The 22,865-nt window shown below is 42.2% G+C and overlaps 2 protein-coding genes across 4 annotated transcripts in view; one reads left to right on the forward strand and one right to left on the reverse strand.

Annotated features, from left to right (window-relative positions):
- Positions 1-7,461: 7,461 nt before the first annotated feature.
- LOC124418099 lies at positions 7,462-10,172 on the reverse strand. Its single transcript, XM_046943750.1, has 2 exons — positions 7,772-10,172; positions 7,462-7,618 (listed from the first exon to the last, which is right to left on the reverse strand). The coding sequence occupies exons 1-2, from the start codon at positions 8,217-8,219 to the stop codon at positions 7,488-7,490; spliced, it is 579 nt and encodes a 192-aa protein (XP_046799706.1). The 5' UTR covers positions 8,220-10,172; the 3' UTR covers positions 7,462-7,487.
- PDE11A (phosphodiesterase 11A) overlaps positions 8,053-22,865 on the forward strand; it is a 127,380-nt gene continuing 112,567 nt past the window's right edge. For 2 of the 3 annotated variants that reach the window (XM_040703609.2, XM_040703608.2), the window contains exon 1: positions 8,053-8,534. In XM_040703609.2, coding sequence (XP_040559543.1) covers positions 8,316-8,534 — 219 coding nt within the window. In that variant the 5' untranslated portion in view covers positions 8,053-8,315. Of the gene's footprint in view, positions 8,535-12,482; positions 13,013-22,865 lie in introns of those variants that run through there. The other variant, XM_040703610.1, reaches the window with a different exon arrangement.

Raw genomic sequence — 22,865 nt, forward strand, 5'->3', positions numbered from 1 at the left:
TGCCCAGTGCTGTTTTGAGGAAGAAACGTTACCTTAGCAGAGAATTTTTTGAAAGGCTGACTTTTACTAAGATAGGTGGCAAAACCCTGATGCAGTAGTGGTAGCTGAAGACTATTTAAAGATACTCTCTAGACTATTACATAAATAAATAAATATAGAACCAGATGGTAAAAAGTGAACCAATACTGCTCTGTACACCGAACAGAACACCAGGAAGCACAACTATCTTCTTGGCTAAATCCACAGCCCCCTTTTATATCTATACTTTAATGAGCGTATGTCATGGTGTGATTTGATAACATTGATTCTGCATCTTTGAACGCCGTACTTGAACGTTTCCCAGTTGGCATGCCATCAACAATACAATTCTAAGTTATCTTGAATGCAGCAAAGCATTGTTCCATTATTGCTTTTTGAGACTTCAGATATCTTGCTTCGTATTGCATTATTTAGAAGTTTTATTGATTGCATTCTCAAGTGCCCTATTACTTCAATTTTGTATCTACACGGATTAGACCTTGTATTTTTCAGACCCTTCTGGTATTGCTTTAACAATTAAGCCATTCTTTTAAATTAATCTATTTGAGTTTTTTTGAAAGGATGATACAATACATTTTGTATTGGTGTACCAAAGTGTCCATGGTAAAGACCGAGTTCTTGTAAAATAACATATTAGAGTTGTGGTGTGGATAATGCTGTTGGTGGGGTTTTTTTAGGTTGGTTTGATTTTGTTTTTTATCATCTTTCCTTGCCCAACCCTCTGATTTTGAACATGTAGTACGTGAATATGTAGCTGTTATTCACTGGAGCATATTTACAATACCATATTTGTGGAAACAGTCTTCAACATGTTCTGCATTTTTATTACAATATTTTCCTATCTGACATATATTTTTCAGGACGTTGCTGTAGTTGAATCTCAAGAGTATTCTTTATATTGTTTAACCGAAGACATGCTTATATTTGCAGTGCTGTAAAATAAACGCACAGTTTTAATAAGTCTTAATGAAACAGGATATGTGTGTATCCCTAAGTAAAGGGGAAATAATCACAACTTTCCATTTTCCTGAGCTGGAAAAGCTATTTTGATGTCAGATTAGAGGACATTTGCTGATTTTTGAAAAGTCCTTCCATATAAATTAAGATAGATGATAACATGTAATCAGTAAATATTACAGTTACTCATCAGATATTTTTATGGCTATTTCCATGTGTTTGTTGATTTAGAAAACATTGAGCTTTGCATGTCTCTGTAACTTGGTTTCTGTGAGGTCAAGGTGAGGTGCTCCTAGAAGCTTTGTTTCTGGCTAGGAACAATCCATCACATCTCTACTATGGTGGCAGCTTCCTTTCTGCTCTCAAAACATTTAACAAGATAGATTGGAGCAAGAGACTGGAGTAAGGGATATTTTGGATATGTCATAGGAGTTGAAATCTCCAGTACACAGCGACATTCAGAGTTGCACTTTGACCCTCAGGGAAATCTGGAGAAGTTTTAAATAAGTCTTAAATAACTTCAAATAACCCTTACACTCACCATGGAAGGAACACTGCAAGAGCAATTACGTAGCTCAAAGCTACCTTGACCTCCAGAGATATGACCATCAACAACGAGATCACATAAGAAATGTGCAGCTGAACAGGTCCAGGTCAAGATCTCTTTAGTTTAAGACATCGGTTTTATTACTGTGCAAGACAAATATTTTCTAAAACTGTAGAAGTTTTAGAAGTAACCAGTAACGGCACACTACTTCTCTATAATGTCATTCTATTTTTATTATTTTTTTATATATAGATCAAAATGGGTGATGTTGAAAAAGGCAAGAAGATCTTTATTCAGAAATGTTCTCAGTGTCATACAGTTGAAAAAGGTGGAAAGCACAAGACAGGACCAAATCTTTGGGGTTTATTTGGCCACAGAACAGGACAAGCTGCAGGATTTCCCTACTCAGAGGCAAACAAGAAGAAAGGAAAAGCTAACATGACACGGGGTGCAGTGCTGCATGGAACATATATGGGAAAAGAAAAAAACACATTTTCCTTAGAGGTACAACAGTGAGGCTCATTCACAGTGAGTTACTCTTATAGCTATCCACTTTGCATAAATGTGAAATGAATCTGAACTGCATTTTCAGAAGCAAAATTACTCAGCCTATAAATTAAAAAGAAATTTTACCAGTATTTATCATGCCAGGTCAGAACGCATACAGCTTTCCCAGAGCTGTGCAGTATCAATGGGCAAATTTTCATTTCTGTTAAGGGCGCTTCTGGATTTTGTTTGCTCGTCACTACCCTCTGCTGGCATCGTGGTGTGCTGCACTCGTTTTACTCACCAATACTTGACTAAATGCCAACACCTACCAGTAAGCAATGACTTGTGTATTTTAGTACAGCCTTGAAAGGCAACATAACACCTGCAGATGGAAAATAAGTCTGTGTATTCTTTTTCCGATTTTCATTTTTAATGGATATTATTTTAATCTAAACTATATTCAAATGAAGCAATTACAAATACAGTCCTAGGGTTTTTTTTTTTCTCTTTCTGATTACGGGGTGTTTTAGAATTTGTTGATTTTTTACTTTCCCTGTGGTTTCTGGGATATGCTTTTTGACATTCGCTTTATGGTGGGACTTCCTTCATATGAAATATCATATACTTCAACATGCATTAACCTACTGAAAATTTAGTGAACAAATAATATGAACGTTAGCACAAAATTCTAAAAGAAAACCAACAAAATGAAATCTAAGTCGATTGTACATGAGTGTGAACATGTCATTCTCATTAGATACTTCAGTAAGTAGTCTTCTGTACAACAGTAGGCTTCTGCTGATAGGCAGAATTCAGCAGGGTTGAAAGGAAAAAATGAATGCTTTTTCAAATTATCTTGCAATAATCCAGAAGTGGACATTGGTAACTTTTTTTGAGGTCCTTTTGCAGACCACAGCTTTCGTTAATTAGTTGTCAATCGGTACACACTCATTTGCAGTTGGATCTTCTGAATACTGAAATTATGAAGATATTTACATAGTTCAAAAGCACTGTGTTGTTTATGTGAACTGGCACAAAGGACTGCAACTGTCAATGATACAAAAAAGGATTTATGTTTGAATTACTGAAGTGACTCAAAGATGATTTGCACTTTCTGCCTCTTATATTGTGCATCACTCATGTTCAAATTCCTCTTGGACTGTGGGCACATTACGCTCAGGATCACCACCACACCTTGAGACTCTCAGTAACCATACTTAGGATAAGTAACCAACTTAGTAACATACAATGTTAGACTAACCTTGCATTTTGCTGTTTTTCTTCTGTTGTTTTGGGGTTTTTTTTTAGGAGTTACCTGGAGTGAGAGCACACTGATGGAATGTTTGGAACACCCTGAGAAATACATTCCTGGTACAAAAATGATTTTTGCTGGAATTAAAAAGCAGAATGAAAGAGCTGATCTTATTGCATACTTGAAAAAAGCAACTTCTTCGTGAACCATTGCTGCTGCAGCTGTAATGACAATGAAAAAACGTTTTGAATTTTGATGAGCCACTGTGTCAAGTTTTAGTGTTTTGTTATTTATTGTTCAATAGGGCCTCAAAATCAAATAAAAGTATGGTTCAAGGTGCTGCATCCTCATAAACAACTTCAAGAGGTGAACATTACTTACATTACTTACATGAGCCAGCAGAGTGCTCTTGCAGCTTGGAAAGCAAATGGTATCCTGGGCTTCATCATGAGAGGGGTGGCCAGCAGGGACAGGGAGGTGATTGTCCCTCTCTACTCTGCTCTTGTGAAGCCTCATCTGGAGTACTGTGTCCAGGTATAGAGCCCCCAGTCAAAGAGCTGTTGGAGAGGGTCCAGAGGAGAGGCACGAAGATGATCAGGGGGTTGGAGCACCTCCCCTACGAAGACAGGCTGAGGGAGCTGGGCTTATTCAGCCTGGAGAAGAGAAGGCTGCGTGGTGACCTTATTGCAGCCTTTCAGTACCTGAAGGGAGCCTATAAACAGGAGGGGAGTAAATTCTTTGAAAGGGTAGATAACAGCAGGACAAGGGGGAACGGTTTTAAGTTGAAAGAGGGAAGATTTAGGTTGGATGTTAGGGGAAAGTTCTTTACAAGGAGAGTGGTGAGGTGCTGGAATGGGCTGCCCAGAGAGGTTGTGGATGCCCCGTCCCTGGAGGTGTTCAAGGCCAGGTTGGATGGGGCCCTGGGCAGCCTGGTCTAGTAAATGGGGAGGTTGGTGGCCCTGCCTGGCAGGGGGGTTGGAGATTCATGATCCTTGGGGTCCCTTCCAACCCAGGCCATTCTGTGATCCTGCGATTCTGTGATTGCGTCATGTATTTCATACATCTTTATGGAGTACACCACAGAAAATATTGTTCCTTTCCCTGAGCAGAGAGCCCAATTCTACAACTAGTTATTCAAAGACCCACTGAAACTGTTGTTACTTGGTTACAGCTTAAGTAAATAGGAAAGTCCCAATATTAGGTTGGACAACTAAATAAAGTTTTTCTTTTGGAGAAGGTTTTCTTTTTGCTCACTGCACTGTCAGTGCTCCTTCATGCACTGAAACAGCATAATAATCTACCAGTCATCTTTCAGAGTTGTGGATTTTTTCTGCACTTGATGCTAATATATTGAGGTTCCCTCTAACATAGAATGATTGAGGGCTGACTAGCTCTGGCAACTGAGATTAGTAATAATATTTTCACTAACAGTGGATTGTTGATGAAGGGGATTGCACTCCTCCTAAAACCTCATGAATTCTCCTTTACCACTTGAATTGAGATTTACAATTTAATTATCTGTTTACACAAATGATATAAAAATGACTAAAATGTATCCCACTCCAGCAAGGTTTCCTTATGTATATATCACAAAAGGAGCATTAATACAAAACTAATTTGCTGTCATGTCTGTTCCCTGGTACTCATCAGTTTTGTTCCAATGCTTGCCAACTAGAGGTTTCAATTAATTGTCTTTAAAGAGTTCCAGAGCGGTGAATTCTGTATTTAGCAAAGGCAGTAAGTGAAAGTGGGAGAAAACATTCTATGACACAAGTGAATGAGTGCCTGCTTTACTTTCCTTGTATCCTGTAGCTGTAAGATACATTCCACTTTCAAGTTTAGTATTTCGGACTTGTTCTATTGGCTGTTTATAGACAATTAAAGTAAAGCATCTGCCTGAATGACAAAAGTTTCCTCAGGTACTTTCCTCAATTGCATTTTGAAGAGTGCTATGCCCCTGCTTTTCTCAGTACAGAAACAGACTGCCTCACAAATGCTCTGACGGTTCTGCTTGTCATTCTGTTAAAGCATCCGTATGCTTTGTACCTTAGAAGACCAGGCTACAAAGCTGCCATGCTGTCAGAGTTGGCATCATAAATCCATACCAACAATCAGTGCACCGTACGTGAGATGCACCAGCTATATGCTGCCTGCAGCTCACCACAGCATACCTGTAGGGCTACGGCAGCGCACAACAAAACTGTGGAGCTGATGAAATCCACGTGCCTTTTTGTCCCTCTCAGGAAGAGCTGCAGTTTATCTATCTCAGGCCCACACATGAGGCTGCAGCCCAGAGTGCGGTGCGCTCAGCGTACTCACGCTGCAAACAGAGGCGTCCTCTGACATGTGCCGGGCTGCAGGCAAACCCAAATTCTCTCCTAACACCCACTGAAACAGCAGGTCAGGCTTCTAAGGAGGGCTTAACTGCAACAATTCACAGAATAGCCTCTATGAAGAGATACGGGAAAAGCTTTATGCCTAAACTTATAGAAACACTACACTGCCTTGCGTCTACACACAGAACTGCTGCACAGTACCCATTTTGTATTAAAGCACTGGTATGAGTGCTACTACACCGAGATGGCAAAAAACTGTTTACATACAATTATTTCCACCGTATGGAGGTGCCTAAAGGGCCTCTGCTGAGAGATCGAGATGCGTGCCTGCCAGGAGCTCAGCAGCTTACGCTGTTTCTTCGCGCAGGCGGCATGTTTGTGCCAGCGCTGCAAAAAGTAAATGCCAGCGGAAAGGCCGGGCGGGAATCGGCGGCTGCGGGCGAGCAGGTGCCCCCCGAGGGCGATGCTTACACAGCGGCCGCGGGCGGCGAGGCCGGCATCTCGGCGGTGTCCTCCTGCCGTGCTGTGACAGAGGCTGAGGGGCAGCGATCCCCGTTCCCCAGCCCTGACAGCGTTCCAGCGTCGGGTCGAGGCGCGGGCAGCTCGGAGAAGCCCCTTTGCAGCGCGTCACCCTGCGGCTCCGCAGCCGGGCACCCCCGGGCGGCCGGGGCGCGGCTCCGCTCCCCTTCCCCGCCCCGGCAGCCCGCGCCTGCGCGCCCCCCTCTCCGCCCCATTGAGGAACGGAGCCACCGGCGGTTTCTCAATGGAGCGCTGGCCTCCCGCTGCAGCCGCAGCCGCCCCGTGCTAAGGGGGGGGGGGGGGGGGACGAGCCGCGGCGAAGCGGGGCCCGACGAGGGGCGCGGAGCCCCGGCGGCTCGGGGCCGCAGTGAGGCGGGCGGCGAGCTCCTTTGTCTGCCGCTCCCCGAGAGGTCTCCGGGCCGCGGTGCCCGCAGCACTCGCCCGACCTCCCGCTACACGCGGCTGCGGCGGAGAGCCCCGAGCGTCCCCGCGAGCCCCGCTCCGGAGGGTGTCCGGGCTGCGCGCCGCACGGACCGCCGTAGGGACGGGGGCTCCGGCGACCGGGAATCTCCTCCGATCTCGGATTTGCCCGTTTTCCCAGCCAGCCCAACTCCCATTCATGAATTTCTGAAGCCTCCTTCATTCAGTCTTTACCTAGCGCATGAAAGACATTTTTCACGTGTTAGGCTCCATGACTCCGTGGTTTTTTTTTCAATCGCTTTTGCGTAGGCATCGGTGGAGCGCTGAAACGTGCTCCACGTGCGCACGGGAATAACCCCGCACCGCCTGCCTCGGTGCATGCGGCGCTGGCCGGGGGCCCGGCCCCGGCGGTGGGCGATATCCCCGCTGGGAGCCCCGGGGGGCGGCGGCCCCGTGGCGGTCCCCGGACTCGGCGCCGGACCGGCGGGGCACGGGCGGGCACCGCACGGGGAGGTGCGGGCACCTCCGCTCGAGGATCCAAGAATTCACTCGGTCTGAACGGGCTCCGTTCGTTCCGTTTGTCCCCTGAAGTGCTCAAGCCTGGCAGATGATGCTATGAATTAATCCGCTCCGACAGCAACACTCGCTCTATCTCTCCCCGCAGCGCCGGGATGCCCCTTCCCCTCACACGCGTGGCAGACAAAAGGACCCCTCCCCGCCCCGAAATCCCCCCGAAATCCCCGAGCGCGGCGCGCGTTCCCCTCGCCCCGGGCCCTCCCGATCTCGCACGCCCCCGCTCCCCCCCCCCCCGCAGCCGGGCTCTCCGGCGCTGCCTCCTCCCGCCGCCCCCCCGCGCGGCTCACGCGTCCTGCCGCCGCCCTCCCCTCCCTCTCCGCCTCCCCCCTCGCTCAGTGGGCCGCCGCCTGGGTTACGCAGCCGCCGCCGCCAGCGCTGACAGCGCCGGGCGGGAGGGGTTTGCCCGAGCATCTCCAGAGGCTCGGCGGCAGCCCGGGACCGAGGAGCAGAAGAGGAGCGGGAGGCGGGCAGCGGAAAGAATACCTGGAATAAGGCGGACAGTAATAATAAAGAGTGGGTGGCAGGAGAAGGAGCGCGCGGGGACAGCGGGGGGACGAGCAGGGGCGGCCCGGCCGGGCCGCGGGACAACAGCGGCTCCCGTCGGGGCATGGCCTGAAACGCCCCCGCTCCCCGTACCATGGCGGCCGACGGCGGCCTCGACGTGGCGGCGGTGGAAAGTTTCCTGGACAGGCACCCCGAGCTGGTGGAGAGGTGGCTGAAGAGGAGAAACTCGCTTCCCAAGGCGCCCGCCGGAGGACCGTCGGAGGAGCGGCGGGTCGGCGGCGGCTGGGGCGGCGCGAGCGGGCCCGGAGCCGGGGGGCTGCAGCGGAGGGCGTCCCAGAAGGAGCTGCGGAAGAGCTTCGCCCGCTCCAAGGCCATCCACGTCAACCTCACCTACGACGAGCACGTGCACGCCCGGGCGCAGGAGCCGCTGAGCAGCGTACGGCGGCGGGCGCTGCTGCGGAAGGCCAGCTCCTTGCCCCCCACCACCGCGCACATCCTCAGCGCCCTGCTGGAGTCCCGCGTCAGCCTGCCCCAGTACCCGCCCCCGGCCCTGGACTACAAGCGCTACCTCAAGGAGCATAACGAGCGGCAGTTCTTCCTGGAGCTGGTCAAGGACATCTCCAACGACCTGGACCTCACCAGCCTCAGCTACAAGATCCTCATCTTCGTCTGCCTCATGGTGGACGCCGACCGGGGCTCGCTGTTCCTCGTGGAGGGGGCGGCCGCCGGCAAGAAGAGCCTGGTCTCCAAGTTCTTCGACGTGCACGCCGGCACCCCGCTGCTGCCCTGCGGCTCCACCGAGAACAGCAGCGAGGTGCAGGTGCCCTGGGGCAAGGGCATCATCGGCTACGTGGCGGAGCACGGAGAGACCGTCAACATCCCCGACGCCTACCAGGTAGGAGTCGGGCGGGACCCGGCGCTCCGCCGCCCCCGGCTCCCTTGGCGCGGGGCTCCGCCGCCCGCGCCCGGCCCCGCCTCCCCCTGGGTGCACCCCGGGTGGGCCTCCCGGGGGTGGTTACGGGGCTCTCGAGAAAGGCACCCCGGGGAGGACAGCGGGGCTCGGCTGGCGGCGTAGCGCTACAGCTGTGCTGCCGGCTTCCCCGGGAGTGCTGGGTGGCTCCGCGCGTTTCCCGAAAGTGTTCTGGAATTCGCTGAAGAAAAGTTTAAAGAGATGCTCGTGACGGTCCCAGTAATCATCTCCTCAAACCTCGGTCTCACGTAGCGTTCCCCGCCTGCCCGCTGCTGACATAATCTCTGCCTTCAAAGAAGCGCGTATTTCCACCTTTGCTTATGCCCGCTCAGATCGCATGGCACGCGTTTGCAGACCCTTTCCTAGGAGTGTTATATCCACCCCTGTTATTCTCTTGCAAGGAGTTTCCCCACGTTTTATAGAAGCTTCAGTTTAAATCGTGAAATGTAGTCCTTGTTTCGGGGCAAAAATGCTCAGGCTTCAGCGTGGACAGAAGTCCCGAGCGTGTTAATGCAAAACGGTGTATTCACTTTGCTAGTTCCGCGTTTACCACCCTCTCCCGCAGTCCTGGGGGTTGATTCTGATTACGTACGAGCATGAGGTGCTGACAGCAGTGTCACAGTCTTTAGAAAATTAAGAACCAGAGAACTACACATTTTCTAAATGAGGATCTTGGAAAGTTTTAGAAAGGTGAGAGATGTACATCTGTGAGAATTCTGGTAATAACCATTGCCCAAAGTCTAATTTTTCCCCAGAATAATGACAAAAAAACAGCACGGAAAAAAAAGATTCTTGATGCTTTGTAACAAACCATCCAAGGAAGAAACTTGGAAAAATAATATTGGAGTTTTTGTTTGCAATACAGACGAGCCAGGCTAAATGTATTTGGGGCTGAATATTTATATTTTTGTCAACCGGTGAAAAATACTGAGCTCCTCATAGGTACGCATTAAGAGTTCGAAGGGAAAGAACAGAGCTTGGTAAAAAGCCTGCAATATGCAGCCTAAAGCGACTGTTTTTTGGATAACCTTTGTAAAAATCTAAGCTTGCTTTCTTCCTTCTTTCCTTTATGCCCATTATCTGCTTTCTCTTACAATCTGATTATTATTATTATTATTATTTATAACTTTCCTTTCTAAAACTGTACTCTTCCCAAAATGTATGCTCTTTGGGCCAAGCAGAAGATATTCACAATAGTCTCAAGTGAATAAACAGATTGAGAACATCTGAATTCGTCTGGAAAAGAGATCGGTCCCATCTTTTAGCTCCAGATAGCCCTGGACACCTCTTCTTTGGGAGGTGAGAATGCCACCAGAAAGGCAGGTGTTATCCTAGTCACAAGGGACTGTATTCTTTTTTCTCAAGTGTTTGTTCACCTTGCATTTACTTCCCCGTATAAAAGCCCAGCTGCTTTCAACAGTTTGTTGTACCTTAGAAGAGAAAGTTCTGAGCCAAGCTTATCCTGTAATTATACCAATTGCAACTCTACTGCTTTCTGTGGAGTTACTTCTGATTAATTCTAGTGCAACAGAAACGGTAGGCACTAGCTTTAATGAAAGTTTTGCTTGATAATAAAAGAGGGATCTGCTTTCTGTTATGTTTCCAACTTAATGCAGTTCACTCTTCTACCTGGCAGGTATATACCCATTGTGCATCATTAAAAGGAGACCTTTCTAATTTAATAGGATCGAGAGCCCAAAGGAGGGCCAGATACACGTGCACAAAGAGACAGCTGTTCCATCTGAGGTCATTGTGGAGCTCACAATATCACTCTTTAAAAATTAACAAATGCAACAATACGATTTTTGTCAGCATTACCACTGATGATGGAAGCATTTAATCAACTACCAGGTTAAAAAAAATAGCACCACCAGGAAACTTTGTCAGGGTGACAGATGAAGGTAGAGAAAAAGAGGTGAGAGAGCAGCACCATTTTGTCCGTTGAAGAGAATGTTTACAGTGATGCTATTCATTTGATAAGGAAAGGCCTTCCATTGTATTAGCTCAGACCAGCACCTCTAGGTTAACGTAATGGCTTTTTGCTTCTTTTTAAATTAGCAAACTTGTTTATAAAGAGGAAAAATACTCCCACAGCATTAGTTACCACATTTGCGATATTGGGAAATCTATTTTCTGGTCATGTGACTGCCTATATTTTCTTAGAGCCTGATCAAACACGAGCTGAAATGACTGTAATAAGCAACAACTATGGATATCTCACTGTAGTTTGATTTATCATCTTGATATGAAGTAAGTGACTGAACACTTTGGAGATTCACCACACCAGAGAATTTGACAAATATTTAATTAATGGAAAGGTTTAGATGAATGCTATATAGCTGAGTCAAAAGGTGCAGAATTCATTCATGACATTAAAAGTTTTACTGACTGCATTGTCGTGTGATTAAAGCGGGGTTTTAAAACTGTATAAACATTTGTAAAATCTGCAATTAAATTTGTAAGAGTTCTACAGAATTTTTCAGAACAGGAGTGGAGATAGACACTTTCTTTGCATTTTGGAGTCGGTTTTAAACACTTAATCCTGGAAGTAATCCTGCTGAGTGGTAAGTTGGAGTCCTAGTAAGGTTAGGTTTTAAAATATAGCCTTGGATCCTTTTCCTGTATTAATTCCATGAAGCTTTATTGATTCCTTGTTATGCAAATAATCTAGTAAGTCTTGAGCATGTGTGTTTGAAGAATCAGGTCATATTAGCAAGGAAGGAAGGACTTCAGTGTCCTTTGAGGGTCCCTTTAACAAAGTATAGATGTAGTTTTTTGCACAAGTATGAAACATTAAATATATTGTAAGTAGACAGAAGTGGTATTAAATCTTTATCCAGAGATCTTATGAGTTGTTTAAAAATTTTACTTTTTTTCTCGTTATTTAAAGATATGGATTTTTCATGTAATCCCTTCTTCTTACAGATCTTCTGTGACATCCAGCTGAGATTGCTGATCATTTCTATTTTGTTCCATCTTTTAGAACAGCATTTTAATAACAAAATTTTAAATCACAAGGAATGCTTAGTTACTGCTGTAGTTTAAGATGTGCAAAAGTTTGGATTTAATTTAATAGCATCCCACATCCTTCTGACTACTGAAAAAATCTTGCTCTTCAGAATAGCAAGTATACATCAGAAAGTATTGAAAAAATGCGTTTGGCCATTTGCCAGTGTCAGCTGAGAAAAGTTTTATGTACATCTTATGTTAAATTTGGAATTTAAAAAATAGCCTTAGAGATAAAATGGCTCCCCAGATTGAGGTTTTAATAAAGTAAGGAGAAAAGAGAGAAGATATATGAAAAGGAGTCATGCTAAGACATGAGTTGTTGGAAGCTGGGGAAAGGGCAGTAAAAGATGATCAGAAATGATTTTTTGGGACAGCTGAAGTCTTTGAAAAGAATATTAAACTACCTTACTGGAATTAAAATCAAACTAAATGAATGACGTTAATACCTCCTTGTTCTGGACTCTGTCACATTTAAGCTAAGTGGAGTACTACTCCTGCAGACACTAAGAGGAAAACGTTCTCCTTCCAGGGAAAGGGCTCTTGATATAGGCAGTAATGAACAGATGGGAACTGCATTTTATTACACGGGATAACTACTTGTTACCATCAGTAATAACAGTGTGTCTGTTTCCATTTTAAAGAGCAGTTTCAGCATTAAAACCCCAGGTCCTGGGAGATTTAGTCCTGTGGGTAGGAAGCATTTAAGAGCTGCCTTGTTCATTTACTGGCACCAGCAACTCCTGCATGCATCTCTGTGCTGGCACTCAGTGCAGACAGAGGTTGCTCCTCTTGATAGTGTGAAACATGGCAAGCAGAATAAGCAATAACTTAACAAAAAAGAAAAAGTTCCATGTAACACAGAAAAAAATGAGATAGAACAACTTTTGCCATGCATTAAACATGACCAGGAAGCACCACGGGGAACACAAGAGATAATTGCAACAGTAAAGAACTAAATTGCTCCAGTGTGCTCTCTAGGAAAGAGAACGCCAGTCTGTCATACAACGTTTCAAAACAGTTAAAGTTGAGAGTCCCTGGAAAGCAGCCTCATACTACCTGTGGCAGAGAGCCATTGAGGAAGGGAGGCATGGTTATGGCCCACATAGAGCACTCTTGCCCCTGTGCCTCCTATTACTGCCTCAGCCCAGGAGCCTGCTTCTCAGAGAGCAGATCCTGAGTGAAGTGTAAAGCATCTTGAGGCCTTCCTAGGCTGTGGAACACATCATACTGCTGATAGAAGGTATACTGTGAGAGAAGAAGCTAGGCTACCTGATGGGCCAGGCCACAGTGACCTGTCTACCACATCAGGGCCAGCTGCTCTCACTCAGGCCGTCACCTCATGACTGCCCAGCACTTGAGTGTGCCTGATTTGTTGTCTGGAGAAGGGTGCTCAGGTGGGTCCTGCTTACAGGAAAGCTGAGTCTGAAGTCTACCCCTACTCAGGTGTAAGGATTTGAGGGATAATTTGCTGTTACTGAGTAATTATCAGCAAAGGGGTGTGGCACTCATAGACAGTGCTGAAGTAGGCTGTGTTGCGGACATGAGGGGATAAATGTGGCTTCCTAAGTGAGTGCAGAACTTCAAGTCATCAGCAGACGGGTAGGTTTAGATCTTTTTCCTTAATGAAAGATGTTTGGTTTATTTTCTTTATGGCCTTGCTGGAGCAGATACTCAACACCCCAACTATTGGCTACAAAAATAAAGCTGTGGTAGTTAGGGCTGCTTTTTCATCTCTTCTTCCCACAGCAGACCCCTGGGCTAGTTTTCCTGTTCTCTTGTAAGGTCCTCTTTCATCAACTTGTCAGACTTTGCTGGTTTATCAATCAGTTAGCATGTCTGCTTGAAGAAACAAACTATTTCAGCTTTTTTTTTCTTTCTTATTTTTAATCTGTGGCCCCTGCTGAAACTTCCTCACGTTTTGGGCGGGAAAGCGGGCCCTCCCTCCCTGGCCTGTAACTCCCCAGGCTGCTCTGAGGAGAGGCTCTGAGATCCTTGGTGCTGGAGAAGTATGATGGTATGCTTTGAAGTCCAAAGCCTTTTGATCTGGTTTATTCTTGTTCTCACCACTTTTCATGGTGGAAAATGAAATTAGGGAGGCTTTAGAAGGAAAAAAAGAATGCCTGCTTGCACCTCTTAACTTATCTGAGTCTGTGGTGATTTAAAAGGGCAGAAGTGCATGCATCTTGCTTTACTTTGCCCTAGGTAGCTTGCATGGGCACATAGTACAGGCTTCATTACACTGTTTTAGTGTTTTTTTTTGTTTGTTTGTTTTAAGGAATATATTCTGGAAGCCAATAGCTACAAAAGCATTTCTGGTAGCTGAGTACAAGTCCTTTAAGTGGTGAAGTAGCAGTACTGATGAGCTACAGAAAGGGTCTCAATCTGGATTATTCCATGTGTGGCTGTCTGCACTGTGATGAAGTTTACAGTCTCAGGTAGAGGCTGGTTCAGGATTTCTTCAGTGTGGGATTTTTTGTTTGTATGTCCATTTTCAGTTCTACTGGAGTGAAATTAACATTTGCTGGGGAGTAGGAGAGCAGGCATTGCTGGAATCTCTGCTCTTGAAAGGGCTGCCATTTTGTATTCCATACAGCATTAACCTGCATGGTTAACCTGCTTCTACTTGTCTGCCCCAGCTCTGGGCAATATGTCTGCTGGTGAGTTTTACCTGGCTCTGTTTAACTGGAAATATCCAGGTTTGTGAAAGGGTAAGGAGTATTCATCCTGCTCTCCCTGGTGAAACTGATGGCACAGGTGAGGCTGTGTTTGCCATCACTTAATTCAGAGCTGCTGTCCTTAATTTAGTTTGAGGATTTGGGATTCTCTCAGATATTGCAGGAATCTTAAGTTTTAAATACTCAACTGCTTGAGTATGTAGCAATGCAGTCAAAGAAGTTAAGAGCTTCAGCTTTAAGCTGTGGTGTTATATGTGATACAATTCATGTTATATTTAAAGATATAAGAGGTTTTTAAAGTTTTCTCCCTTTCCTGATGTTGTGTCTGGGTTACTTCATCGCAGGTTGTCTTATCTGTTGGTTTTTTTTGGAACCAGTGAGCAAGAACATCAGCCACTGGAAAAAGTAGACTTAATTTCATACTGTTCACTTATGCATGTTCAATACTTACTTTTCCACTTTTCTCCTATGATTTTCATTTTCTTGTTATGCTGTGGAATTGTTTGCACATGAAAAAAATATGTATTTATGACCATATCCAGAATGAGAAGGTAACTCATCAGTAGAAGAATGGGGGTCAAATAAGAGCTAAAGACGAGGATATAGAGAAACTAAATATAAAATGGCAAGCACTTCTAAAATAAATGAAGATAATCTAATGAAAAGTGAGTTTAGAAAATAAGTGCAAAAAAAAACCCAAATAATTTCTTAAATCATTGCTTCTCTCATGAGAATTCTGCTAGTTTGGCCAGTGAGAGCAATAGGAAGTCTTAAGTCTGAAAGACAAATTGAAATCAATACTTTATGCTCATTTAGCTGACTCCACTGAAAATCTCTTAGACAGATCTGGCTTCCATTGCACTTGTGTAAATCTATACTTACAGTAGATATTCACTTATGTAAGTATATTTGGTGCTTAGTTTTGTCTTTCCTGTGTCTGTGTACTTGCTTTCTGTATGAGCATAAGTGGAAGATGATATGGAAGACAATATCAGGGGGTGTTAGGAGAGAATATAACTTAGATTTTTTTTTTAATATAATAAACTCCAAGGACAGAAGGGAAATATTTTCCACTTAGATGGCATGCTGTATTGTGACAGTGTAACATAATATAGTTTAATTATATATTTGATTAGGGTATTTCAGTGACTGTGAGAATGAAGTACCTAAACCCGCAGTTCTAATTTTAGCAGAAATCCCATTACAAGAACAAGACTGAATTAAACTGTGGATTTGCTTGGTAAAGGATCTTGCTGGTCTGCTTGAATGGTTTTAGATTTTCCAAAACAAATGGATGTTACTTCTAGTTATTTACAATTTTCTTGTTTTTTTCAATAGGATAGTACAATTCAAAAGAAAAAAGTACACATACATCATTACACAAGTTAATTTGTTTTACTTTCCTACGACAACCCTATTGACTAACTATGAAATAAACAGCTTGAGCTAATGATTCAGCAGAGTGTGTTTGCAGGATAATAACTGTATGCAATCTGCGTTTAATGTGTCCAAAGTGCACCTTTTAAAAATTAGAATGGCTAAGATTAATAACTACTGGTTTATCACAATAACACTTTAAATTTATTATTCATTGATTTTATACTTCTGTAACACTTGAAGCCACCTGTTGCTCACATGCAATCACTTGTAGGAGCTAGGCTAACCCATAGATAAACTTCTACTGAGGGACACAGGAGTCTTGCTGGGTTGTTTTTTTTTTTCAGGGAAGTATCAAATATAATTATGTATATTCAATTTAATATAAAAGCATTGCATGGCTTAAAACAAACAAACAAAAAAAACACGGAATTTTGGAGAGCAGCATTAAGAACTGGTTGAAAGTGGGTTTGGTGTGAAATGGGAATATGGGAGAATATATGTGGCTGGTTCCCAGCAGGGCTTCTGTGTGCCCGCTACCAAAGGGCCCAGGGCCACTGTGATGGGGCAAACAGTAGTGGATATGATCTCTAAATATTTAAAACTAAAACTAGCGGGAAAAACAATTCTTATTTATTTTCTTTGATAAGTACACGAGCAGAGTAGAAATGCACATAAGGTGCCATAAATGATTAGATTACAACTTAATTTACTGTACTGGTATCAGCACTCTACTGGTAGTTTGTTTTGAAGGAAGAAAAACAAAACTATTTTGTAATGATCTGAAGAGTGTTGTCCTGCAGAGGGAACTCAATCCCAATGTTGATCAGCTCTGAGTATGAAGCACGAGATGTGATTATTATTACTATTAGCTTGATATTCATGTCTAAAAACTTGTTAGTGCTTCTAATTTTCTAGAAAAAAGTGATTTTCTATTCTATTTTGTTCTATTGCTTATGTAAGTAGACAACATGCACTGTTATGTCCATTGTTTAAGAAATGCAACAGTGGTTAAAATGGGAGAGATAATGTAACACACCCCAACTAAAAAAAGTAAAACCCTAAACTGCAGATGCATTTAAAACCAAAACATAAACATTATCACTTGATTATCCATTTTCTCCCCTTGAAGTCAGCAAGTTATCTTTTTTTTTAGCTCAAAGTATATGTAGACTTGTTTTTAAATCAGGAAGTTAATGATTTTGAGTGTCAATGTTCCCTACATCTCTGAGGAATTGTCATGGGAGTGAAGAAATGGAGTTGGCTGAGATGTTCTGTGCTTTATCTGTTTTACTCACTATATTTTATAAGAAGTATTGCTGTCACTGATTGTCACTAGATAACTGTGTTCGTTGGATGAATTAGGTTTTAGATGCTGGGGAATGGTGCTATTTTATTCTCCTGCTGCCTTTTGTCTCTGGGGCTTGTAGAGACTTTGCAGAAGTTGACAGGAATGGCTGCAACAATGCTTACATTGAAGACGCTTAAGAGATTGGTTTACTTGGCTGGTTTCTGTGTGCAGGTTTTTCTACAAGGTTTTGCCTATATCTACTGTCGTGTCTTACTGCTTTATTTCTGCTCCTTGTTCGTGCACAATGTAACTCGTACTGTTCATGGGTTTTTTAACTTTTTTTTTCTGAGAGGAGTATCCAGAACAGATGCTTACATTTACTTGTATTTTGGCTTTTTTTATATTATGCTTGGAGTCTGGACAATATGCTTTTTTGGATTGCTCTTTTCCTATAAAAGCTAATGTGTTACTATATACTCATAGGAAGCATGATTAAGAAATATAGCGAGTCTTTCGATGTCAGTTTCTCTATTTCTATGAATGTCAGTGCTCCTACAGATCAGCTTCCTGTAAAGTTAAAAGAAAAAACCTTAAAGCAAATTTTTATATGCTGTGCAGTAATAGAATACTGCTTAGGTTAACAGTGCTGTCTCACATCTTGCTCTTATATTAATTTTGATGCTAAATAGCAACTGTGAATCAGTAGTTTAAATACAGGATATTCAAAGCAACTTAAAGGTGTTTTCATGTTTTTGAGCCATTCCTAAGGAAATACTCAAGAGTGAACAGGCCTGTCCCACTGTGAGTACCTCTTGTAGTCTTCTGTTTTGTATGATTAACCAGCAGTATTTTCAAATTGTCAAAAGAGATACCTTTTGGTTGTAGTTGTCAACTTCACTTGTGTCATGTAGTTCATTTTACTACAGTTAGACATTATATCCACAGACTCTGGAGAGTGAAAACAATGTCTCATGGACATATCACTGCTGAAAATGTATTCAGAAAGATTTCATCCTGTTTTATGTCATTTGACTCTGAGTTGTCTTATAAGCATGCCTTTCTTATAAATCATTCTGGTAGTACTTCCATCAATTGTACTAGCTTTAGTAAGGATGTAGAAAACAAGTTTTCTTTTCAAGTTCTGAGGGCTGTGCTTAGACTAACTGTACCTTTGCTAACAACTTGTGAACCACCTACTTAAACTGAAAATCAAACCTGAATTCTAGTTGTTCAGAAACTGCCTTCGTTATTACCGTAATCTACTTAATCTCTTTAATTGTCTAGGGAGTGAGGGGAAGATCTTGTTAGATTAAAAATGAGAACAAGAGCATCTCATGGGAGTTTCAGAAATCCTCTGTGACTTTCTGTGAAAGAGTTAATGTTGTTAATGTTTTTCAAGATTTTCTGAAGCTGGGAATCATTATGGAATGTGTAGATTCTTTCAGTAAGTGGCAGAATTCGTAAATTTTTGGGATTTTTACCTCTTCATTTAAGCATGAATTTGTTTTTTATAGCCCCCCCCCCCCTTTTATGTGTAGCTGTTCCATTTTCTTAATGGTCAGATTTAGTGACTACAGATCCATGGTTAATTTGCTGCTGGTCTCCAGGAGGATTAAGCCCTAAGACTTCTCATTTTCCACTTCCAATCCTATCAATAGTGCACCTAATTAACTTTTTTCAGTCCTTGCCCAGTACCTTTTATATCTTTCACAGTCAGAATTAAACTAATTTTATGAAGACAGGGGTAATTAGAGGACTTGACATACAGCTTGTGAGCAGAGTCAGTGTTCTGTCTTCTCAGCGAAACAATGAAAGGTAGGGATCTAGAAAAGTGAATTTACATATGCTAGGTCACAGGTAGCATTTTTTGCTGCTCACAACTTCTGTTCAAGGCTCTAATGTTTCTGACAGTTCTCAACTTCTAGTCCACCCTTTTAATGTTTTTCTCACAACATACAGGAACTAGAAATACGATCTATTAATGTAAGTTGAAATCATGATAACATTAGGATTACGGAATTTAACTCTGCCCCAATTTGTCCTTTTATAGAATAAAAGCTTTGTAGTATAAAAGCATGAAAATATTTTTCTTGCTTACTGAAAATCTCTAAGTATATCTGAAAAGAACTGAGACTATAGTGCTACTGCTCCAGCACTTGAACTGATTAATTAATCTTGTTCTCCTCCTGTGATTGACTGTCACATTTTACAGGGCAATATTTCCCTAAAGAAGAATTTAAAATCAATAAACAACTTAGACAAGATGAGGTTTATCCTCCCAAATAACCACTCCTTGTTGGCAGTTCAAATTCAAGTTCAGAGTGTCTAAGTCATTACATTTGTAATGTCTCTGGCATCTAGCAATCTCATTATGTAGAAGCAGAGCAGTAAAGATAATGGATTTTTTTTGTTTGTGTTAGTAGTGTTTTTTAACAATCAGAAGTCTTGACTTCATAATTCCTGAGTGTTCTTGCATGAAAATATTCCTGATACAATTGAGGTTATAGTGAAGTTTCTCTCAAAATTAAGTATACTTTATATCTGGTCTGTCCCTAAGAACTGTTCTTCATAAAAGGCAATCTAAAAGTGGGTACTGCATTGGTAGCGTCAAAGTTGATATTCCCTAGCAGCCAGGAGCCCAGCACAGGTGCCTGTTGTGCCACAGGCAGGTCTAAAAAAATGGGATAATAGTTTGTATCACAGAATGCTTGCAGTCTAACAGAATTTTTCTCTCTGATTTAGCAGCTTTGTTATCAGCTGCTAAACAGGCCTCCATGCTCAAGGTCACTACCCTGTAAGTAGAGGTGGATGTAAATTTTGTACCAGCTCCTCAGCCTTCACAGTTCACACTAGGGTATTGAAGTTTTTATTGATGCAGTTAAATTCAGCTAAACCTCTCAGCTAGATCCTACCATGTGCATCCTATGAAGATGTAATAAATGATGAAAGAAAATTAGGAGGGAGGATGGGTGTGAAAAGGAAGGTTTGGGACTTAAAGCAGGTCATCCAGTCACTTACCTCTTGTGTACTGCTTATCTCAACAATATTAATGCTGACAGAAATAGTATTTCATTTGTTTGTCTCCTTCATTGCTTTTTGCGAATGTTACTGAAAGGAAATTCCTGCCTGCATTTCAATAAGAGGTTAGAGAAAAAGTTTCACTTTGAGTTTTGATTACTTCTATCTTTTTACTGAGATATTAATTAGGCTTGCCTTAATCTCTTTCTTTTTCCAAATAAATGCATATGTTTCTCTATATTCCTCTTATTCACTGTTTCAGATATGCTAGGGAACTGAACTACTTTTATGGAAGGTTATTATGTAAGTGGGTAATCTGCTATCAGATGATGAAACTGCTTGAGTGGGTTGTTTCATATCTGGGACTGAGGCTCCAGCATCCCTGTGCGTCCCTTCTTCCCCTGTAGAGATCATGACAAGGAACACAAACGGGAAACTTCCAAAATCCCATGAAACATGATGTAGTATAGAAGCAATTTCAGACTGCTAGTCCATTCTGTGCCTACTGTTCTCCATGGAGTCCACTAAGGAATACAAGACGAATACCTTTGTCACATCTGTTTGCAGTACTGGCAGTTTGTACTATAGAGATCCCATTTTGGACAGGTTCAGAAGCCTCTGTGTTGCATGATGCTGTCTACTGCAGGTCAGATAGTGCTTTGACTGTATATTATTCTTAAGGCCTGCTGTAAAGGCAATGCTTTTCTCTTCTGTGTCATATGTAGGCAGAAAATACGGACCTTATCTAGATTTCCGTGTAAATAAAAATAAACTTAGTACCCTGGGAGGCTGACTGCAGCCAGCAGACTTGTTCTGATAATGATGGCTAGTAAGTAGTTGGTAATTGTTACAGAAAAATAAAAACATAAATGTCATGGGCAATAAAATGTTCTCTCATTGTGTCATACTGCCAAAGGAGATGACTTCGAAGTTTAAGTGGTAGTTGAAGGGGAGAATCCAAGTATGTAGTAGGTTACTTGTGATGTGTGGAGAGTTTGTGCCCTTTCTGTAAGGGACATCAGATGCCTTTTGTTCCCTGCACATGTCATGGAACTGAGTTGTAAAATAATTAATTGTTTGTATTCAGTTTTACATTTAAGATTTAACACTTCCTTATTTTAAAGAATAAGGTCCACAGATGTGGTAAAGGTGGGTAAAAACAGCATAATTTATTTTGGTTATGGGACCTAAAAGTAAGGAGAAGCTTTTAGCAGTGTCCTTTCCTGATTCATTGACAGACTGTAAATTAGTTAAATTAAAATACCCACTAAAATGAGCCTTGCTAAATAAGAAACATTCAGATAAGCATAAATCTCCCAAAATTCTTATCCCAGTCCTCTTTTCTTACACTAATGTATCAATTTTCTTCAATCTATTCTATTGAGGGTACTCAGATAAACAAATGCCAAGACACTTTTCAGTTAAACTCCTCCTTGAAGGTTTCTTTTGAGAAGGCTCACAATAGGTGAATCAACAACCCTATTACTAGCTGAGACTTCTTGTCACTTCAGTATTTCCCTGCATTCTGCATTGCTTTATATACTTGCAGTAGGGCAGGGACAATGTCTCTTCAGTAACGCAAGGCATATCAGAATTTCAGTAGCAATAATGAATGCTAAATAGTAGTTCAAGCATCACCAGGAAGTAATTGGAGGGGGGGGTGGGGGAGAAGTCTAGTTTATTCATTGGTAAAGCCTACTGTGTAATAATTGCACTGCATTTTACTTCTGTTGTGGAAGTAATGTCTTTCTAGGCAGGATGCTCTACAATGCAGAACAGTTCTGCTTCTAACGAAGTGATATCAAAGTGCACAGAAGCGTGTGGAAAGATCACAAGATCAGGCTGGTCTGTGCCCTCTGGTGCCATTATTAAACACCATTTGTTATGGGTGTTCTGGTTTTCCTAAGCAAACTCTTAGACACAAATATTTCAAGGGAAGTTCACTGTCTAATCAAAGACTGCATATTAGTAATTTGCTCTTCTTGAAAGCAAAGGATGTTTAATACACTCAAGAGGTAGAAATAGGTATACGGAAGTACAACAAAACCTAATGAAATTAATGAAATAAGAATTAAAATCGGAAAAAATGGTATAATAAACAGATTCAAGAGCTTGGTATTCTGTGACAGAAGAGTGCTATAGCTCACATATGAATATCACAATTGTTATTAATTATTGGTGTTAAGAGGTCTGAAATTTGCACAAAGGAATAAAATACCCAAACATTTGTTATTCTTAATGTTGATTGAATGCAGATCACTTAAATTGCATTATTGTTGAAGTGGCAATGATATTTATATATCTGCAGATCCTAACAGGAAGATAAAATGTAGGAATAAGGTTGTCTGGAAAATGTGTCAATGTTTAGTATCAGTAAAGATTTAATGATTTCTTTTGTCAGAATTAAATTTTATCTTAATTTTAAGGACTACATCGATGTAAGAATTGTTCTTTAATCCCAGGACATAAATGTGCACAGACTTTATTTTGCAGCTGATATTGTCTAAACCTTTAAAATCAAAACTCTTGCTTCTATTTGTAGAACAGTTTAGTTACCTTCGGTTGGGAGTGCCAGAACTGGTTGCAACCTAAATGCTAACTTTGTCCTGAAAGAATGGAGCTGCTGACTCCCTCTCTGGTTGATGGTAGAGTTATGGACGATGATCCTCTACAGAGAGTGACTTTGCAGTTGTCTTTCAGCAGTAATGTTTCATGTCAGAACAGTTCTCTGCACAATGCCATGCAAAAAAAAAAAGTTTAGTACAGTTTCCCTTAGCTTTGGTCAATCTATACTGAAAGTCATTTTCAGCTAAGATGTGAATAATGCTCTGAGCTTTTTCTAACTTGAAATGTTAATGTACTTAATGAAGGACTTTAGAAATTTGT

The sequence above is a fragment of the Gallus gallus genome, chromosome 7 (assembly GCF_016699485.2).
Source record: "Gallus gallus isolate bGalGal1 chromosome 7, bGalGal1.mat.broiler.GRCg7b, whole genome shotgun sequence".
Classification (NCBI taxonomy): Eukaryota; Metazoa; Chordata; class Aves; order Galliformes; family Phasianidae; genus Gallus; species Gallus gallus.